Raw genomic sequence first — 14,631 nt, 5'->3', positions numbered from 1 at the left:
CTGTTCAAGCCATTGGACCCTTTCGGTTCAGAAAAAAATAAAAAATCACAGATTTACAAATAGCTTACAGGGTTTACAGAAGGTAGTGGTGAAAGACTTCTCTTGAAATATTATTCCTTGAAATGCTTTACTTTTTGAGAAAACAGCAAAACGATATCAATTCTCGTTAACGAGAATTACGGATTTATTTTAAACACATGTCATGACACGGCGAAACGCACGGAAACCAAGGGTGGGTTTTCCCGTTATTTTCTCCCGACTCCAATGAGTGATTGAGCCTAAATTTTCACAGGTTTGTTATTTGATATAGAAGTTGTGGTACACGAAGTGTGGGCCTTGGACAATACTGTTTACCGAAAGGGTCCAATGGCTTTAAACTTCATTGCCATCAATTGAATTAGATCCTTGAGAGCAGGACTTCAAGAGGATCCAAACTGCGTGCAAGCTTTCCTAGCCTCCGTCTCTAACACTCTGTACCTTAGGACTTCAATATTATTATTATTATTGTTATTATTATTAATTAGATCCTTGAGAGCAGGACTTCAAGAGGATCCAAACTGCGTGCAAGCTTTCCTAGCCTCCGTCTCTAACACTCTGTACCTTAAGACTTCAATATTATTATTATTATTATTAATTAGATCCTTGAGAGCAGGACTTCAAGAGGATCCAAACTGCGTGCAAGCTTTCCTAGCCTCCGTCTCTAACACCCTGTACCTCGCCGAGACCGGTGCCGCTAAATCAACCCTGAAGGCACGGAACGCTATACTGACGTTGGGCCACGTCGCCGTTGCGTTGAAAGACATCCCCCAGACTATGGAGAGCGTGCAGCAGATATTCCAGCAGCAGTTCTGTAATCCGACATCGCCGCTTGATGTTCTGATTGTTGATATGTTCGGCTGCATGCTCCTAACAGGACAGGTAAATATTTCCTCTTTTTTTTATTTTTATTTTTATGCAAGTAGCCAGACACACAATGCCTGAAGGCCACTTCAAGGTGTGGCCTACAGTTTTTTCCAGAGGCTGTTGCCACCTACTTCTAGGGCTGAAACAGGGTTACCCCCTTTACAGTCCATACGGATGTAGGCTTGGGTATCATCAGTCCGAAGCCTGGCCAGTAGAGCAGAAAGCACTACTTCCCCAATTTTACGTAGCAAGTGTCACGAGCGGATTTCGAACCCACACTCTGCTGATCAAACAGCAGAGCTTGAATCCGGTGCTCTTAACCACATGGCCTTGACACGCCAATTAGGAGAACCATTGACACGCCATTCAGGAGAACCAATCAGAGCGTTGATTGACTCCACACTGAAGCCTCTGAACCCCTATAAATAAGCCCACTTCTCTCTTATCTCTTCAGTCTCCTGACGACGACTAGAGCAAGCTAGTCGAAACGTCGAGACCAATCCAGAAGTACAGTTAATCACGATCAGATAAGCTAAAGTAGTAGTCCCACCAATTTTCTATACCTTCCGCTCGGGTAGTAGTTAAATGCTTTATTTTGTAATGCTTATTGCTGCATTCCAATAGACATTCAGTATGTACTGCCTTGCAAATATACTACTCCAAACAATCTGTAAACCATTGGAAAGAATACTTTAAATTCTCTGTATTATTATTTATTTTTAGCAATGTTTTCCGCTTGATACCACTAATAGCAAAGTATAAAGATAGACACCTTACTTATTTCTATCTACAGGTTTATTTGTCGGTCGGCGAATATGTATTTGTAGATAACTGTAGTATACACACTAATTGTACATGTACAAAGACTGTTGTGTCGATACATATTTTTGTTGATTAGTCTGGTCCGCGTCATTGTTTTTTTCTTTTTTTTTCTTTTTTTTCTTTGTTCTGTTTTTGGTTGTTTTTGTTTTTTGTCCTTGTCGTCCAAGTCCTTGTCTGTATTAGGGAAATATACAAAAGCATTATGCTTAAACTTTTTCCCTGCATGTTGACTAGCACGTTGAGTTCTGTAGGTTTTATCTTCAAATTTCTATACATCGTATAACTGTTCAGTTATTTGGCACCCATCCTTCATTATTATACTCATCGATATGTGTTTTCTACTGTATGCTTTATTGTACTTAAATGTCGTTAAATTGAACTGAATAGTAGATCGAGGGGAATTCTTGTACATGATTTTTGTTTTGCCTTTTCTTCCTGGAATCATTTAGTCTGGTATCCACCAGGAAGTGACAAATATGTTCATGCAAATGAGTATGGAGGCCGGGTCTGCTGCCTATACCCCAGACAACTCTGAGAAATCTGACAGATACAGGTAAGCTTCATTTAGTATCTTTAAAGGGAAGGTTTGGTTATCACTCTGAAAATTAATGCCAACAAAAACCTTTGGTCAGCAGCTTTTGATAGGTTTACAGCATATTGAGAACATTTATTGAATCACACGTTTTGAACCTTTAACCTTATTTGAACTTGCTTATTCTTACATAAACATACGGAATCAAGTTTGATCTTGCTTTTACTTTATTTAAAGATTCTTAACCTTACTTAACTTTAACCTGCTTGACTTTACTTAAAGCCATTGGACCCTTTCGATTCAGAAAAAAAAAATAAAAGTTCACAGATCTACAAATAACTTACAGGGTTTACAGAAGGCAATGATGAAAGACTTCTTTTGAAATATAAGTCCATGAAATGCTTGACTTTTTGAGAAATCAGCAAAACAATATAAATTCTCGTTAACGAGAATTACGGATTTATTTTTAACACATGTCATGACACGGCGAAACGCGCGGAAACAAGTGTGGGGTTTTCCGTTGTTTTCTCCCGACTTTGATGACCAATTGAGCCTAAATTTTCACAGGTTTGTTATTTAATATAGAAGTTGTGGTACACAAAGTGTGGGCCTTGGACAACACTGTTTACCGAAAGGGTCCAATGGTTTTAACCCCATTTGAACTTGCTTATTCGTATTTTGACCACACTCAACCAAGTTTAACTTTGCAATAACTTAATTAACCTTGCTTGTGTTTGCATGTCTGTCTGTCTGTCTGTTTGTTTTGTTTCTTTGTTTGTCTGTCTGATTTTTTTGCAAGCTTACATGTACATGTACAACTGCTCATCAAGACAGCCCCATACTGTCATACTCTATCCTGCTTACTGCTACATGTACTTAATGTTAGTTTTGCTTTAGTTCAAGTTCTTGTCGATATGGAAGTATGTTAATAGATGTGTGACTGATTTGAATTGAATCGAATTGAATTTAACCATACTTGATCTTGCTGATCCCCCAGGCACTGCTCGTTAGCCGTCATGAATGCTCTAGCCAACATCGCTGGTTCAGTACAAGGAGACCAGGAGCAGCAGGAGCTCCTAGTGCGTCTCTTAGAGCTCTTTGTGAACCTAGGACTGGAAGGCAAGAGGGCCAGTGAGAGGTCTTCATTTGCCATTAAAGCATCCAGTAGTGCAGGAAACCTCGGAATCCTCATCCCAGTCATGGCAACTGTAAGTATAATAATAATAAAATCAAAGTCTTATATAGCGCACACATCTACATGTACCAAACAAGGTACTCAAGGCGCTGAGTGCACATGTATATGGGTTTACAAGGTGCTACGGCACATACAGCAGCCCCAGCCAGGAACACCGGGGCGTACCCCTTCTCTTTTCGATAATTGTACTGGGTTCTTTTGCATGCTATACACAGCACACAGGACCAACGGCTTTACGTCCCATCCTAAGGACGAAGCAATGGTTAAGTGTCTTGCTTAAGGACACAAGAATCAGATACTGCGAACCTAGTGACTTTGTTTTGATTTGTATCTGTTAAATGGAGTTAAGGCGCGGTCAAACAGGCCTCAATGACGAGAACGAAAACGAGAAAGTAAAAAAAAAGGCAGTGCGGGGAACCTGGGAATCCTCATCCCGGTGATGGCAACTAACAGTATTAGTCTAAAGCTCGATTCATACTTCCTACGAATGCGATGCAAATTTTGACGCCACATGGCTGTTTTCGCAGCGAATATTTCGCGGGAGTTGAGCACATTTCAACTGATGCGAATTATTCATTGAGGATTTGTAGCGTCAAAATTCATACCGCATTCGCAGGAAGTATGAGTTACAACTGTGAGTATCAGTCATAGACTGCGATTGTGGAGACTTTGTTTTGATTTGTAGCTGTTTAATGAGGTTAAGGCCTGTTCAAACAGGCGTCGATAACGAGAACGAAAACGAGAATGTTAAAAATGCACGCCCTAAATTTTTCTTTATTATTTTTGGCTTATCAAAGTTAATACTCCAATGCAAATTTTACATCTATTTAAAAAAAGTTCTTCGTTCAACCCAAAGCCAGATATAATTATAGGTGTGTTTTGTCTTTCTGTACAGTTATTGAGGAGATTGCAGCCTATCCGAGATCCCAAACCAAGACTTCTGAAACTCTTCAGGGATTTCTGGCTCTACACAGTGGTCATGGGGTTTGCTGTCGAAGACTCAGGTAGGGAGAATTTTTAATATAATAATAAGTAAATAATTAATTAATAAAATCTTATAAAGCGCTGGTATCTAGAAAAAAAACCTATTTACTGCGCTATAAATAATTATGTCCAAAGCAAAAAATTGATGGTAGGCTTGACTGAAGAGGTAAGTTTTGAGATAGGATTTAAATGAAGAAATGTCAGGTGGTGATCTAAGGGTGAGAGGCAAGCCGTTCCACAGGCGGGGGGCTGCAACCGAGAAACTTTGATCCCTGTAAGCTTTCAACCTGGAAGGTGGAACGGCAAGCAAGTTGGCATCACTGGACCTCAGTTGACACACGGGCTTGTACGGCAGGCGCTCTTAATGTACCGAGCCGGGGCGAGATCCAGTAACAGCGCCAGCCACCAACCAAAGTTTCGATGGCTCTCGTCTGTTTCATGCGTTTATCGCATTACTGATACGTTGAGACGAGTGACTTTGTAAAGTAATGATCTGTTGAGCGCCCTCACTGGGGTCAAAGGAGGCAAATGTTTGGACGATAGCTGTTCTTTGTGCGTAAAAACGTGTGCATCCATGTTGCGTGTCGCGTTATGCATTGATACATTTTCAGAGTCTGGATACTGTCCAAGATATTTATTAGTTACGTGTATTATTTGAAATGTTTTAGGGTTGTGGCCGAGGGAGTGGTATGAGGGTGTGTGTGACATCGCTGTCAAGTCACCATTACTCACTTCCATCCAGGGTGAGCATCTGAGATCCCAGCTCCAGTATACATCTGCTCTGAGGAACGATAGCGTATCTTATGTAAGTACAACATTTCTCCTGATGATTTCTTGATTTGTGCAACTCATAATCATAGACGTTAAACCAATGTGTGTATGAGAGAGATTGGCCGTTGCCAGCTTGGTGTTTATATCCCTTGCGGGTGTTTGCCGAGTTCCCTTGATGGGAAGATCATTTAAACAAACATATCGCTCAAAAACTTCTCCAACCCCTCTGAAAAATAACTTGTTAAACACCGCTCAACATGTCAGACACAACTTTAAAAGAATCTTTTGGGGGGACCCAGTTTAAAAAATAATTGTGGGGACCTTTGTCCCATTTTGTAAATAAATCAAACATATTTATTTGCCAATTTAAAAATGGCCTATCGTGTTACATGTAGGTCCTAAAGTAAAAGGATAGCCACGCTGTTTCAAGGCATATTTGTCTGGCTCTTTATATTCTACTTTTGACACATCTTTCTAACCAAATGCATATTATAAAAAACGGTTTCAAATGCTTTTTTAAAACAACTCGCCCGATCCAAGGCAACGTGTCCTTTTAAAAGCTCCAAACAATCTGGGTATGCCTACCCTCAAAAGCTTGTGGAAACACAACTCAAAACGATTTGTGTCTTCCAACAAACAGAATGACTTAAACGAGTTCCGCCAGACCATCCTAACCCTCCTGCAGTCACCAGCCGAGATCGTCCCTTACGTCAACAAGCTCAACTTTGCCCAGTGTACCTACCTCCTATCAGTCTACCAGTTAGAGACACTACGTGTCATGAACGTAGACTCCCCTAGCTTCTGTGCAATGTTTGACTACCTAGAAGATAAAGCCATCCAGAAGGACAAGGCTGGCATGTGGCAATGTCATTTGGTTGTTTCTGATCAGGCCTTTGGAATCTTCTTGGATATCATGTCGAACAGGGTAAGAGATCTGGAAAGACCAGGGAAAAACCTCGGAAGAGGTTTGGAGAGGAAACTGTTACCTCACGATAGGTAGCTTATGTCAACTGCACTCATACTAAGCCTGGGTAACTAGTGTCACTAGTGTCGTAGTGTCTTGCTCAAGGACACAACCAGGACCCGAACCCGAACCCACACTCAGATGACTTAACCACCAGAACTTGAATTCGATGTTCTAACCAAATCAGCCATGACACCATGTTAGAGTTGTCCTTGCATTTTTCCTATGATAGAAAAAGTTATATCAGTTTATGGCGCTAGATTTTAAGGAGTCTTCTTTTTCTTGCAGCCTCGTACTCCTGGTCGTGAAGCAGATCTTGTCAAGCATGCTCAGTTTCTCTTAGTCAAGTTTAATCATGTCCTGAAACAGATCAGGAAGGTCGCTGATAAATACCTCTCCAAACTCGTTGACAGGTAAGTTGTCACAATGGGTGTATCAGAACAATTTTCTATTGTTCTTGTTGCTGAGAACAATGGTGAAAGGGCTGTCGAGTGGGACGCCCATTGTTGGCCAGGTGCCCCTTCAAGTATTTCCCATAGAATTTAGCAAAGTGCCCCTAACCAAGTGAAAATAGCCTTGCCCTGTCAAAAATAAAAATTATTGCCCCGTGTAATGTTATATCTACATGTAGATTGGAGAATTGTCGCAATTACCGTTGGTATTTATTAAACATTTGATGTCATTTATTTTTTTTTTATCTTCCAGGTTTCCTCATCTGTTGTGGAACGGCAGCGTTTTATGGACCATGCTGGACATCCTACAACTCCTGTCACGCTCAGTCACTGTCGATAATAAACAAGAGGCTGATGTTTACCCGGTACCCAACACGGAGTACCGACTAACTGTAATGGACACTAATGAATCCAGAGAGGTATATATCGTTGAAGTTTTGCATTTTTGCTTCATCAAAAGGAGCATTGATAAAAATTTACAACTGTTGTGCAATAAGGGTGGTTTTTTTCTTGCATTATTTTCTCTCAACTTTGACAACCAATGGGAAACTTTAGACTATCTGCCAATCACCAAGAGAGGGCGCTCTTCACCAGGTAATGTCAACAACTTAGGAATAGGAGAAGCATGAGTGACGGTCACTGACAGCAAATACCTTGTGTTTTGCGTGTTTTTGATTTTGTATTTTAGATTTAGCCAAACTGTATTTTGTTTTTTATAACACATTGCCAGCGTAAACCAAACTGTTCTGGAACAGGTTTGTTATTTTATGCATATGTTGGGATACACATTAGAGAAAACTGGTCTTTGACAATTACCAAACGTGTCCAATGCCTTTAAGAACTTGTATTTTTGTCTTCCTGGCAGAGCATTATGCGTGATTTCTCCGCTCGCTGCGGTGGTATCTTTCAGGAGGCGTCTAAGTGGGCGCCTTCCGTCACACGCTCTCACATCCAGCAGTATCTGATTCATCTTGAGAACTCGTCTGACGGTCTGTCGCAGCGAGTACGCCTTGAGGGCGGTACAGAGAGCGCACTGCAATGCGCAGGCTTCAGTCAGGGCCCCATGGGTGGCGGGGTAAGTTGAAACGTTATGAACTTTAACAATCTTTAAAAAGCTCAGAATAAATCTGACAAGTTAACTTTAGCTCACCTGAATTCTGTTCACTGTGTTCATATTCGAACTCAGAGCCAGCCATCAGGGCCCAATTTCATGGAGCTGCTAAGCTCACAAATTTGCTTAGCATGACATTTCTTCCTTGATAAAAACACGGTTAACAACCACATACCCACTTGGTTTTCAGGATTTGGCAAACAACAGCTGAATACCAGTATCAAGCAATATGCAACAAATGGAAATTTGGTTGGTAATCCTTTTTTTTATCAAGGATGAAATTTCATGCTAAGTAAATTTTTGTGCTTGGCATCTCTATGAAATGGGGCCCTGGACTTAGACTTTGGACCGGGACTCAGGGTTGCGTTGATTTATCCATGTGGAAAGCTTAGTAGCTCATTGCGCAAGTTTCAAACTATCTCACGCAAGGTCCAAACTTGCGCAAGCCAAATCTGTGACTTCAAAACTTAAATCGGGTTTGAAATTTGATAAGATAAGTTCATGTTTTAGTCACTTCCTGCTGTTTTTATATTGCACTCTTAAGGCCCAGTCACACAGGCCCGATAACAAGAACGAAACCGAGAACGATACCGAGAACGATAAAAATGCAAGCCCTCGATTGGTTAAAATGCTCCACGCAGAATACGCCCACACTCATTCAACCAATCAAGGGCGTGCATTTTTATCGTTCTCGTTTTCGTCCTTGTTATCGGGGCCTGTGAAAACTCCTTTCAACCAATCATAGTGGATAAAACTGTGCCATGTATTTATGAGTAATTTTTCAAGTTTTATTCTGTTTTATTTTTAGTTATCGGATAGTATGCAAGGGGATTCTAGTAATTTTGTGTCAGCCATGACGCTTCGCAGCAGGTTTACAGGCGAGGTAAGTCAGTCTTCTATTTCATATATGTGATTGAGCTTTGAGGTAGTTCCCTTCTGTTTGTTTTTCTCCTGGCCCTCTGGTTTGTTTTCCTTCCTTTGGAAGAATTAAATACTTTCAATCACCGGCTGTAGGCAGCTTTCAAGGGTGCACCAGTGGCTCAAACATGTTGTAGCCAAGTCCTTCGCATTTCAGTTTCTCAACTGCCAGTTTTTACTTGCACCATGTATATATTGCACCTGAATTGGCTTACGGTCTCATGGTTTCACGCGTCCGCCTAGCCGCAGTGCGATAATTTTCAATAATAATAATAGTATCTACCAAACAAGGTACTCAAGGCGCAGAAAGCTAGGTTAATGAAGTTATGTAAAGCAGCACCTTATAAAGGTTTACAAGTTACTACGGCGCATTAAGCAGCCACAGCCAGGAACACCGGGGCATACCCCTTCTCTTTTTGATAAGCGCACTGGGTTCTTTTACATGCAATACACAACACATGGGACCAACGGCTTTATGTCCCATCAGAAGGACGAAGCAATGGTTAAGTGTCTTGCTTAAGGACACAAGTGTCACGTCTGGGGATTCGAACCCACTACAAAGTAACAGCATTACAAAGGAAGAAGAAGAAGAAGATAGCCTTCCAAATGTTATTATTCTATCAAAGTTGTCTTTATATTCGTAATATGACAGTTATGAAACAAAATCTTTGTGATGTTTATGACCCATGTAGGTTGCTGGTATGCAAGCCATCTATATGCACGCTGGTCCAGGTGGACTCTGCTTGTCTAAAGTACTGATTGACCAGCTGACCAAAGCCTGCCAGACGGGCAAAGAAGAGGCCTTGACTAATGGCATATTCAGAGTGTGCGCGTTGCTGATATATTCTGAAGGTAAGTTTGAGTGATGGGATTCAAACTCTTTCAGGATAAAACGACAAATCATCGATGGGGGAGAGAAGTTTTCAGTGGGGAGAGAAGTTTTCAGAGCGCAGCACCGATGCTTGGGAACTCCCTACCTGAAACTGTGAAACTTTCCAACTCACTTAACATATTCAAGAACAGTTTAAAACTCATCTGCTTAGAGAAGCATTTTGCTAAGTTTGTTTTCTTATTATGTTATGCTACTTTCATTGCTTGTTGGTTGTTCTTTTGTAGAGCAGCATGGTAGATATTGGCGCTATAAAAGTTTCCATTATTATTGTTATTACATGTATGACTGTCTTAAAGCCATTGGACACTTTCGGTGTTACAGTAAAACAGTATTGTCCAAGGCCCACACATCGTGTATCACAACTTATATATAAAATAACAAACCTGTGAAAATTTAGGCTTAATTGGTCATCGGAGTCGAGAGAAAATAACGGGAAAACCCACCCTTGTTTCCGGACGTTTCGCCGTGTCAAGACATGTGTTTAAAATAAATCCGTAATTCTTGATATCGAGAATTGATATTGTTTTAATGTTTTCTCAAAAAGTAAAGCATTTCATGGAATAATATTTCAAGAGAAGTCTTTGACTATTACCTTTTGTAAACCCTTTAAGTTATTTGTAAATCTGTGAACTTTTCATTTTTTTCTGTTCCGAAAGTGTCCAATGGCTTTAAGTGAATGCAGCAGTGCTGTTTGAATTGTGACTCAGACTCAGACTTGAGTTATGATGGTCAATAACTCAAACTCAGACTCAGCCATCTGGAGTCGCGATGGCCAAAGACTTGAGCTCAGACTCTGCACAGTTAAGTCCCGGTTGTCACACTTGTGTCCTTATGCAAGACACTTAACCATGATGGCTTTGTAAAGTTGGGGAGGTAGTGCTTTCTGCTCTACCAGCCAGGCTTCTGATAGATGATACCCAAGCCTACGTCAATATGGACTCTCAAGGGGGTAACTCTGTTTCAGCCCCAGGAGTAGGTGGCAACGGCCCCTGGGAACAAAGGTGATCTTTAGCTCACATCTTGAAGTGGCCTTCAGGCCTTGCGTGTCTGGCAACTTGCATAAAATAAAAACAAAGTAATAAATTAAACATTTTTAAAAATCATGCCTGATTAGATTAAATTTGCCCATGATGTGAGGATTATTTTGATATTTTTGTTTATGTTAGGATTGGATCGTCACTTACTTCACAATCTGTGCTGGGCACCTGTACGTGTCTTCACAGCTCAATCTATGGAGATTGCAGTTGCTTGCTGGGAATGGCTTCTGGCTGCCAGACCAGACCTAGAAATGCATGTAAGTACCTATCTCAGGTCTAGTTTCTGACCCAAACATGTGTAGGATTGTACACTGTATAATTGTGCTATAGACCAATCCAACCCGCACCGGACGCGCAAGTAGTGAGCACCGCGCGCCATTTGCTGCGGTGTCTTCAATGCCTAGATTGTGCACAAAAAGACACCGTAGTTGTTAATTTTACAGTAGAGGGCGCTACCAATTTTGTTTCGTCAGATTGATCTATAGATACATGTAGTTTTCCTTCACACATGTTGCTACATACGCTAAGATCCAACCACTAGTTGGTCCTTAATCAAATTTGCTTTAGGATGCCGATGTTCAGGGTAAATGAGTTCAACTGATTGCATCTTTAAGATGCGACTTGTACATTCAGCAAAGAGTTAGATTGGCATGTATACTTAAAGGCAGTGGACACTATTGGTAATTACATGTACAAAAAATTATTGCTATCATAAAAACTGACTTGGTAACAAGCAATGGAGAGCTGTTGATAGTATAAAACATTGTGAGAAAAGGCTCCCTCTGAAGTAACCTAGTTTTTGAGGAAGAGGTAAATTTCTCACGAAAATATTTAAAGACCTCAGCTGATTTCTCAAAATCAAGCATCTGAAAGCACACAACTTTGTGTGACAAGGGTGTTTTTTCTTCCACTATTCTCTTGCCAATTCGATGACCAATTGAGCCCAAATTTTCACAGGTTTGTTATTTTATGCATACATGTATGATGAGATACACCGAGTGAGAAGACTGGTCTTGAAAAATTAACAGAGGTGTCCAGTGTCTTTAATAATTTGATAATTTGATTTGTACTTTGTAGTTTATGCGTGAGATGGCAGCAGCATGGCAGATGACTGTTGAACGTAGGATGGGGATGTTCTCACCGGACCCTGATCAACCAAGCCCTCTAGCGGCAGCAAGTGGAGAGGATATACCCCTTCCTAACCCTCCAAATACCGCACCTCATGACATATGGACACTGGTAGGTTTTAACAAAAACTTGCTAAGCACAGAAACACTTGCTAAGCAAAAATAGGTTGCCAGCCAAATATCATTGGACACTGGTAGGCTTTCCACTCTATGTTAAAACAGATCCTCTACAGGCTTGGGCCTAGTTTAATAAAGTATGTACGCACACAAACTTGCTAAGCACAGAAACACTTGCTTAGCAAAAATAGGTTGCTAATCAAAATACTATTGGACACTGGTAGGCTTTCCACTCAATGTTAAAACAGATCCTCTACAGGCTTGGGCCTAGTTTAATAAAGCATGTACGCACACAAACTTGCTAAGCACAGAAACACTTGCTTAGCAAAAATAGGTTGCTAATCAAAATACTATTGGACACTGGTAGGCTTTCCACTCAATGTTAAAACAGATCCTCTATAGGCTTGGGCCTAGTTTAATAAAGTATGTACGCACACAAAATTGCTAAGCACAGAAACACTTGCTTAGCAGAAATAGGTTGCCAGCTAACACACCATTGGTAGAGCGTCTGCACGTTTATCCAGAGGCTGTTGGTTCAAATCTCGCTCTACTGTCGATTTAAAATTTACGTGGTTTGTTTCCCTTGTGGTTTATCTTTTTTAATTATAACTCGTCCACAGTTTCTTGCTCAACGTTTGGAGAGCGTCAAATACAGTCGCATCGGCCTCGTTGAGATCTTCACTACCATGGTTCATCGTTCACTCTCGATGCGTGTAGGCTCAAAGCACAGCGCCCTCTGTCGGCACATTGCTGCCATCGGGCCACGCTTCAGACTTCTCTCGATTGGTCTGTCCCTTCTGCAGGGGGACACGCTGGCTAACGGAACAGCTAAGAATGTACTGAGAGAGAGGATTTATGCTGCTGTCTTTGATTACTTCAGGTTTGAATTTGTTTATCCTCAATAAAAAAAGGAAATGACAATTATATCAATTTTTCTTAAACCCTGTGGATATAATTATTTCATCAGTCTCCTGACGATGACTAGAGCAAGTAAGAACTAGTGAATAGTGAAGTTAAAGCCATTGGACACTTTCTGAACAGAACACAAATTTAAATTTCACAGATTTACAAATAACCTACAGGGTTTACAGAAGGTAATGGTGAAAGACTTCCCTTGAAATATTATTCCATGAAATGCTTTACTTTTTGAGAAAACATTAAAACAATTATCAATTATCGATATCGAGAATAACGGATTTATTTTAAATGCATGTCATGACACAACGAAGCGTGCGGAAACAAGGATGGGTTTTCCCGTTATTTTCTCCCGACTCCGATGACCGATTTAGCCTCTATTTCCACAGGTTTGTTATTTTATATATAAGTTGTGATACACAGAGTGTGGGCCTTTGGACAATACTGTTTACCGATGTTGTGCGATTGCTTTATTAATGAGTCCCCTTGATCCACTAACCGCAATATGCCCAAAAAACAGCTCCCGTAAGCAGTTATTCCATGAATTTAGACAACAACACTGTTGTTTGTTTCAGCATGTTGCCAATGTGTCCCACCCAGTCGCTAGTGGAACTCAAGGAAGTCATCTCAACACTTCTCAAGTTCTGGCACCTAGTGCTGGCTGAAAAGAAATACCTCAGAGTACCCAACCTACAGTCGCAAGGTAAATTGGAAAACATTTCATGAACATTATGTTCTTACAAAGGAATCCCTTATACATGTAATTCTCATGCAAGTATGGTTGTATAAGATTTCCTCAGTTTGTAAGATTTGTAAGATTTCCGGTATGTATACAATTTTAAATTTGTAAAAAAATTTAATAATATTTTTTACTTGTTAATAAATATTTGTTTATCAGTGGACACTTTTAGGCAGTGGACACTTTTGGTAGTTACCAATTCTGTAATTGTCTAAAATTAACCCTCTTACTTTTAGACTCGCCAGATTCGGGGACCCTGTCATCCGTTCCGACCGACCTACGTGCTAGTACAGATATCACCAGCGGGAGGCACGGCCTTCAGCTCCAAGGCTGGATGAACACGACCCCACTAGGCAGTAACATGTCCGTCATATCAAAGAGATCATCCGCCGCTAGGAAGGGTGGAGATATTGGCTTGAAGTACATTAAAGCTTACATGAGGAGACGTTTACTCATTATGTCTCTACTGGTGAGTTTCAATTTGTGATTTTTAATCAGTTGTTTTACAGTATTTTTTCCAGATCCATTTGTTGTTTGTGGTATTTTTAATGGTTTAATTTAGGCAACAGCCGGTCTGGCCTAATTTTATATAGTTTTGTTGTGGGTTTTAATTGGGAAAGAATCACTCCCACCAATACTACGATATACAACTCTGAGTTACTACTTCAATATCAACTTTATGTGACCTCTACACTCCCGGGGATAAATCCTCAAAATAGACCCATTGCATATGACGTCACACTCTCAAAAAGGAGACGGATCATTGGACAATAGCTGTGCGTTAAAAACGTGTGCGTGACCTCAGCGTACCTGTAGCGTTTCGCATTATGCAAGGGGGAGCTATTGATTTCTTACACAATACAGAATGCGTCTCAGAACAATGCGCAGCATTTTTGGTGTCAACTTTCTTTTGTGTATGTTTGTATGCGATTTTGACACCCAGGAAAGGCACATGTGAGTACGCTGCGCGTATTGCAAGGGGTCCCCACCATGAGAGAGTTTACACTATACCCTTAGCTTTTACATAAGCTCTCCTCACTGCTTTGCAGTTCAGTTTAAAGGAACACGTTGCCTTGGATCGGACGAGTTGGTCTTTGAAAAGCGTTTATAACCGTTTGTATCACTCGAAATTGCGTGGTTTTCCTTTTACCT

At 40.7% G+C, this 14,631-nt stretch overlaps 1 protein-coding gene across 1 annotated transcript in view; it reads left to right on the top strand.

Annotated features, from left to right (window-relative positions):
• LOC139938788 (phosphatidylinositol 4-kinase alpha-like) overlaps positions 1 to 14,631 on the top strand; it is a 52,389-nt gene that overhangs the window by 16,435 nt on the left and 21,323 nt on the right. Inside the window, exons 11-26 of the mRNA XM_071934418.1 lie at positions 639 to 918; positions 2,175 to 2,278; positions 3,255 to 3,465; positions 4,348 to 4,456; positions 5,105 to 5,241; positions 5,848 to 6,132; positions 6,460 to 6,584; positions 6,877 to 7,042; positions 7,489 to 7,698; positions 8,543 to 8,617; positions 9,345 to 9,504; positions 10,711 to 10,838; positions 11,659 to 11,820; positions 12,446 to 12,705; positions 13,316 to 13,443; positions 13,716 to 13,948. Of these exons, the coding sequence (XP_071790519.1) occupies positions 639 to 918; positions 2,175 to 2,278; positions 3,255 to 3,465; positions 4,348 to 4,456; positions 5,105 to 5,241; positions 5,848 to 6,132; positions 6,460 to 6,584; positions 6,877 to 7,042; positions 7,489 to 7,698; positions 8,543 to 8,617; positions 9,345 to 9,504; positions 10,711 to 10,838; positions 11,659 to 11,820; positions 12,446 to 12,705; positions 13,316 to 13,443; positions 13,716 to 13,948 (2,773 nt within the window). The remainder of the gene's footprint in view (positions 1 to 638; positions 919 to 2,174; positions 2,279 to 3,254; positions 3,466 to 4,347; positions 4,457 to 5,104; positions 5,242 to 5,847; positions 6,133 to 6,459; positions 6,585 to 6,876; positions 7,043 to 7,488; positions 7,699 to 8,542; positions 8,618 to 9,344; positions 9,505 to 10,710; positions 10,839 to 11,658; positions 11,821 to 12,445; positions 12,706 to 13,315; positions 13,444 to 13,715; positions 13,949 to 14,631) is intronic.

This window comes from Asterias amurensis, chromosome 6, assembly GCF_032118995.1.
Source record: "Asterias amurensis chromosome 6, ASM3211899v1".
NCBI lineage: Eukaryota > Metazoa > Echinodermata > Asteroidea > Forcipulatida > Asteriidae > Asterias > Asterias amurensis.
Note: the sequence above shows the minus strand (reverse complement) of the source record. Positions and strands in the feature narration are given on the sequence as shown.